General features: G+C 44.3%; 1 protein-coding gene across 2 annotated transcripts in view; it reads left to right on the top strand.

Annotated features, from left to right (window-relative positions):
* The window catches only part of TESK2 (testis-specific kinase 2), a 147,746-nt gene that overhangs the window by 46,697 nt on the left and 94,060 nt on the right, over positions 1-6,989 (top strand). For both annotated transcript variants that reach the window (XM_019501398.1, XM_019501399.1), the window contains exon 3: positions 4,653-4,774. In XM_019501398.1, the coding sequence (XP_019356943.1) occupies positions 4,653-4,774 (122 nt within the window). The remainder of the gene's footprint in view (positions 1-4,652; positions 4,775-6,989) is intronic.

Genomic DNA, 6,989 nt, shown 5'->3' on the forward strand with positions numbered 1-6,989 from the left:
CCCCACAGCCAAGGTGCTGCTGTTTGTAAAACTCCACGTGTAACAAACCCTGCATGGAGACATCAAGCCTCCCTATGTGAAGTGCATACATCAGCAATTCATCCGAGTGCACGCACAAGAATGCCACAGAGCAATTATACATCCCTTCCCTCTGCTGATTAATGTATTTTATTTAAAAGTAGCAGAAGCTTGCAAAGGAAGCAAAACCGCAGCAGAATACCCTATGTAGCCCAGCAGGTCCTGACTCAGGCTAATGCTGTAATGCACCACAAACCACGACAAGCAACTTGAAAGTCCTAGGCCAAGTACGTATCCAAAACATGATGTCCTTTTTCTTGGGGCTGATGCAGAAGTCAAGTGAGCAGGGGCAGGCAGGATGCATCCTAGAGTGCTCAAGGAATCAGCTGAGGTAACTGCAGAGCACTAGGTCTTCTCTTTGAGAGGCTGGGGGAGTCCAGCAGACAGCAACAAAAATAGGGCCTGGGAAATGTGAGGAAAGGTTGGAAGAAGTGGGGTTATTTAATTTGGAGAAGATAGGGTTGAGTAGGAGGTGGGTGTGTGTGAGAACAGTCCTCAAATACCTGAGTAGTACTAATAAAGAGGATAATAAGTTATTCTCTGTGCCTGCAGAGGACAGGGCAAGAAGTAAATATCTTAAATTGCCACAGGAGAAATTTAGGTCGTTTTAGGAAGAACTTTCTTGCTATGAAGGGGGTTAAGCATTTGTATTTTGGTTGTAGAATGTCCATCTTTGGAAGTTTTGAAGAACAGATTAGACAAACGTGTGCCTGGGATGGTTTAAAAAGGGCTGATTTTTGCCTTGACCTCCTGAGAGCGTTCTCAATGTGACCTCCCGAGGGCCCTGCCAACTGGACGCTTCCTTAATTCGAAAAGGTCTCCATGGTCATGGCTGGGGCATGTTGTGATTTAAGTGGCGGTGTCTTGCAGAACTTTCAGAATAGAGCAGACGGATGATTTCCCTTGGCTTCGGAGATTCAGAATGTGGCTGACCCTTTTCCTCCCCGTTCTCGGTGAGGCTTCCTTGCTCTTCTGTGTCGTGCACAACAGACTTCCTAGTGAAAAGTTTTGCTGCCTCAACACTTCCACTTGGGGGTGGCCACCTACCCTTCAGTCCTTCCAAGCCAAACTCCCCTGCCATCCTGCAGCTGCTCAGACAGTAGTTAAAACAATTACTTTATACATTCAATGTGTTCAGTAAAAAGGTTCACCAGCCATGATGGAGTCTCCCAGGACAAGAGGAAGAGCATGGATGTCTCATTTGCACATTTAGTTGTGTGCTTTTCTCTCCCTTGGGGAAAGGCCACGATCCTAAAATTTTAAGGATCTTTTCCAGCCCAGCTCACACTGACATTGGTGCTGCAGAGCACACCTCTTTACATTTATGATCTTCGAAGCATGCTGCAGATGGCTTCTGCCCATTGTTCCTACGCAGTTGTGGACACCCTGCGTGTGCAAAGCCACTGATGATGGCCTGAGGACTGGCAAGCGCACTTCTATCACAGCAGCCCCATGGGGTGACATACCCACAGCAACCTGGTTAGCAGCTGACAGGTAGCAGATGGGGCTCTGAGTTTTTCTGACGTCCAGATGGATGTATCCTATCGCCATGGGGTGCTCGGCTGCCTGCGTAGGTCTGGGCTGTGTTCTGGTCGCTGCCAGGTTGGCATCGCAGTTGTCTCCACCACTTGTAAACCCAGGAATAGCGCTGTTTGCAGCAAGGCTGTTTCATTAGAAGTCCCTCCTAAAGCAGTCTCGTGCTCACCCTTGTTCCTGTTCTCCTCTGGGTACAGCTGCTGGCAGGAAAAAGGAAGCTATAGCTGCTGCTTAATCTGCAGCCCAAAGTGCTGGTTAGCAGAGCAGTGAGCTTGCAAAGCTGCAGCCATTTGGCAGTGACCTGTCAAATACATACAGCCACTGCCTATGCCCAGCTTCTGGCTTTGCAGTAAGGAGATCTATTTTTGTCCCTAAGGATATTTTAGGGGACTTAAGCAGCAGCAGTGACCTGAAAAGAGAACAATCATTGATGTGAGGGGAGTCGGTTGGACATTGAAACATCAGCATTAACCAGCTCCTTCCCTGTCATTGTAGTGGGTGTGCCTGAGTTGGTGCATTTTGAGAGCTTGAAATAACTGTTTGGGGAAATTTGGGGGTAAATGGTTGCTTGAGAACATCGGGGCCTGGACTCAGTCACTTGAGGCCCCTGTTTTCAAGTTGAATTTGATTGCTTCCAGCTGGCTTCTACATATCCCATTATACCACGAGGTCACTCCTACGATGCACAGAGCCAGGATGCAACGCAGAAGTGCCTGGGGAAATTCATCCAGGCTGCTGAGTGCACAGTTAGGAAGCAGCTCTTCTGTGTGTGGAAGAAGTGACTTGCAGTGAAGTAAGAGCCAGCTGTTCACTCTCATGGGCCACTGTACATCAGTTCACTTGAACCAGTTGCATCGAGAATCTTGCCTCGGAGTAAATCCCATCCTTTGGCATGTCTTTAGAGATGAGCTATGAGATGTGATGCATCTTAATGTAGACAGTGATGTACTAGAGAAGAAATCCTGTCCAAATTGTATTGCAGTTTAAAGGGTGCTGAATTCCTCTGTAGGGGAGAGGAAGAGGGTTGTGATCAAGTGTGCAACACCAGCAACAACAACAGAGTAAGTAGGATGTTGGCTTATATTCAGAAGGTTGAAGGTTTGTGCTAATGAGTTAAGTGCTGGTTAGACTGTTTCAGAGTGCTCTATTCAGATTTTGTTCATAACTTTTCTCCAAAGCAAATCACAAAGGAAGAGTTTGAGAGCTGAGAGCAGCAATGTTAAGGACATGGAGGACACATCTACGTGAGCTGCTTACTGCAGAGTTGCCTAATTAGTTCCACAGTAAACATCTGTATACATGTGCTGTTAGGATGGAATAAGCTCATTAACTCTGCTGTAGGTTAATACTTGTAAAGACAAGTACTATCCTATGGTGGAGTTTTTTACTCCATAGCAGTGCATGTGTAAACACTGAGGCTGGCTGGGGCACAAGGGTGCTTTACTGCGGGGCTGCCTGCTGGCTAGCCCTGCACTGAAGTACCCTCTTGCCCCAGGCAGCCCCTCTGCAACATGCTGAACCAGGTTGGAGCAGCCCTGGCTGGCAGACTGACCGTCCAGACACCCTGCCAGCTGGGGCTGGTGCAACCCAGACTCAGTGTGCTGCAGTCCCAGACGCATGTTCAAACATGGTGCCCAGGAGCAATTAACAATGTGATATGCACTGGAGTTTATTGTTGCATATTAATTGCACATGAAGATGCACCCACAGGGACTAAATATAAGCAATATTGGGATGGTTGCTCATGAAATGACTGATGATCTGGCAGAAATGTTGAAATCAGGTAAAGGCTGTTATAATAGTTAAAAGCAGGAAGAACAGAACTTTGTGCATAGGTTTGAATTGTGGAACAATTGTTAACATAGATTTGTTAAGGAGTTACTTTCATTGAGTGACAGATACGCAGAGTGTTGATCCACGTAGTGGAATAGAGCAGAATTAATAAAGCTGAATGGCTACAGCAACTTTAATTGGTCCTAAAATTTTATTTTTGTTAAATACCTTTTTTAGGTTTGTTTGTTTTATCCCAACACAAACAATACTTATGTAGACCTTCCTCTACTGTTGTTTGAAAATGAAATTCACGCTGGGCGTGTCTACATGTGCAATTAATTCTATTTGGTTTTAGTGCACAGCAGACTAATTTACTGCACAGTAAGATCCTGCATGTGTAGATGGTGACACTTTACTGTGCAGTAGATTAGTCTACTGCGCAGTAAAGCATCTCATGTGGATATGGCCACCGGATCTGAAAATGAAGCTGACTTGCTTTTCTGAACTTGAGAGAAAGATATAAAAAGTCAAGTCGGCTTAATTAGTAGCAAAAGTATTGACTTGTTAACACTTCTTCTCTTAATACTTCTGGAGGATAAAATATTGATTTGGCTATAATTCAGGATTTTACTGTGACAGTGTTCCTTGGAGGCTACAGTGGCTGATTTGGGAATATGATGGTTTAAAGGAGAATTAATTTGTTGTTCCTTTGGCTTTTGCGGGGCGGGGGGCAAGGCTGAAGTTCATTGGAGAGGTAAGTGTGTGCATGTGTGCACATATAGGTGCACAAATATCAAACACTAATGTTTGTTTTCCTGTTGCTGGATGCCGAGCCTCTATTTTCAGAGTCCTCTATCATGTTGGCTTTCAAGATGTTTCAGCCATTAGGACCTCTCATAACAGCCACATTATATGGAACAATAAAACTGACCTCTGCTGGCTTAGGAGACATGGAAATGACCACTTCTGGGACCAATCCTCCAACGCTTCCTTTGTTCTTGCTTACACAGACAAGCAAATGACCTTCCCTCCCCCTCTTCCATCAAGCTGTTTTTCCTACAGGTTGAAAAGTAAGAGAGAAATAGCCATTTTAAATACTTGGAGCCCTTGGACATGAGTGATGTTAAGTGATGCCATGGCTGGTTTGCAGGTTACAAAATAAAGTCCTGGCTCTCTTTTTGTATGCTCCCATGTTAATGGCTCATCGACCTTGTGCCTCTTGCCCTTAAGACCTCTTCACCTCTGTTTTCCTCTTTATTCTGTAGGTGAGACACAAAACTTCAGACCAGGTGATGGCTTTAAAGATGAACACGCTGAGCAGTAACCGAGCAAATATGCTAAAGGAAGTCCAGCTCATGAACAGGCTTTCACATCCAAACATCTTAAGGTACCTTTTTTCCTTGATTCTCAGGAGGGTAAATCAAGGTCCCTTTGAACAGTTTCTCTTCAGGTTTTGCATATAACTGATTCATAATAAGTCCATAGGGGAAAGAAGGACTTTGCATACTTTTTCTGTGGCTGTGAAGGCAGATGAGGGCTTCAGTGGGATGGAGGTCTCCGGTTGTCTTGGACATCCTTGCCACTGGGTTCAGAGCTCCCAAGCAGAACATATGCCCACATTGTTGAGTGGCTTGCACCTAATAAGAGCTAGTCACTTTTTAAAATCAGGCTTCCAGCTGAAATTGTCCCAGCAGGCGAATTTACAATGTGAAGTTTGAGCTATGATTTCTTCTTGCTCACTTAATTTGCATGGCTGAAGACATTGTGAATGGTCACAGATGAATTGATCTTTAATTGACTGCTCCCTGTAAGCATGACTTTCACAGTATGTTACCTGCATATTGTGCGAAGCAGGATTCCTTTTGTTTTGCTTTTAAGTGTACTGTGCTCATTTTGAGTGTTCCCTTGTCCATGTGGGACAGGACATGAGGCACTGAGGAGTAGGAGCAAGAGTGTGATCCTGCCAATGCTTTTCCTTTTGAGGTTAAACAAGACCGGGCTTTGCAGTAGCTTGTCTTGTGCATGTTCCAAATGTTTTGCAGCAGCTTTTGTTGCTGCCCTTTGAACCTTTTCAGCAGTGGCAAGCAGCTGACATGATTGTTCAGGTGAGGCTGTAACATTGTGAGATACCTAATGCAGTGATGATTATCATCTTTTTCACTATATCCAAGAAACCTATTTTCTGGCCAACAGCAGCAGCAGTTAGAGAAAGGTCCCATGACTGAGCTATTGTGAAGGCTCAAGTCTTTCCTCGGGGAGTTCTTGAAAGCTCAGAGCGCCTTGGGGAGCTTGAAACCGTGTCATGTTCTCTTCTTCCTGCTGACTGTTAACGCAGGTCACGGTACCAGTTTCTGAGGCACTGTCATTGTTAGCTTTTCTGCCTTGCCAAATGACTTTTTTTTCTTTCCCCCCCCCCACTTGGCAATTGATGTGTGGCAATACTGTACCCTGTTTATCCCCTCTAATATTATGTTACTTGGAACCTTATCAGAAAAAACTCCCAGAAAGGGTCCTATCAGCTCCTAGCTAACTTCTGTTTTTTGTTGTGCTTTTTTTTAAGAGAAACTTTGCCAGGTTAGAGAGGCATAATTTTTGCTCACGATAACCATGCTGGTTGTAGGTTATCAGATTATGCTTATCCGAGGGTTGCACTAATCTACCTTTAATTAAGCTGTCAATCTGTTTTCCCTGTAGCAAAGTGAAGTTTTAATTTCTGGCGTGTGTCTGTGTGTGTCTGTCATCTATCTTTTAATGGTACCATAGGGGAAGCTTTCAGTTCTTCAAACCCATAATTATGTTTTAAGAATACACTTCATTTCAGTGCTTTGTGACTCTTCAGAGTGGCATGAGGTCCTGGAGGCTGCTACAACTGTGCCTGAAGTACAGTTTAGAAAAGACTTGTTTTAGAAATGATATCGTAAGTTTGTGGAGCCCTACAGCTCAGTGGCTTCCATTTTAAATGTGCTTAATTTTGTAAATACAAAAAAAAAGCTTCTGTTCATTTGCCGGGGCTGCAGACCTGCTCTGAAAGTCAAGATGTTCTTATTCGTCCCTTCACAGATGGTCCATCCTCCTTAGGAAGAAAGATCCAGCAAGCCAGGTGCTGTGTTGAGTTGCACCCAAATGTAGTTTTCCTGCTTTCAGCTGGGTTGTACAGGTGTGACCGTGACCATGAGTAATGGGATTTAATCCTGGGATAACTGGGTGAAAGATGGCTTGTGACACTCAGATGATCTGTCTGACCAAATGCCCCTTCTGGCCTTGACATCTAAGAATAATCTGAAGATGGTGAAATTGCACAAATGGAATAATATTGTTGGTTATGCACAAAGCAGAAGAGGACCTCAGCTTGGGGTCTTACTGGTTCTTCAGGGCTGATGACAATAAAGTCTTCATTTCTTCCCCATGCTCAAGTACACACGTGTGACTAAATGTAAAAGAAGCAGCTGAACTGAGTAAGAAGGTGGCATGTTTATGTAATGAGTTTTCAGAGTAGACCTCACATGTTTAATTTGCTTGATTTGTGGCTTCTTTCTAAGGGAGGCTTCACTCTGTTAATCACTGATTTTTTTTTTTTGTTTGTTTGTTTGTTTGTTTGTTTG

This window comes from Gavialis gangeticus, unplaced genomic scaffold (genome assembly GCF_001723915.1).
Source record: "Gavialis gangeticus isolate Ggan-Ray unplaced genomic scaffold, GavGan_comp1, whole genome shotgun sequence".
In the NCBI taxonomy this organism is placed as follows: Eukaryota; Metazoa; Chordata; order Crocodylia; family Gavialidae; genus Gavialis; species Gavialis gangeticus.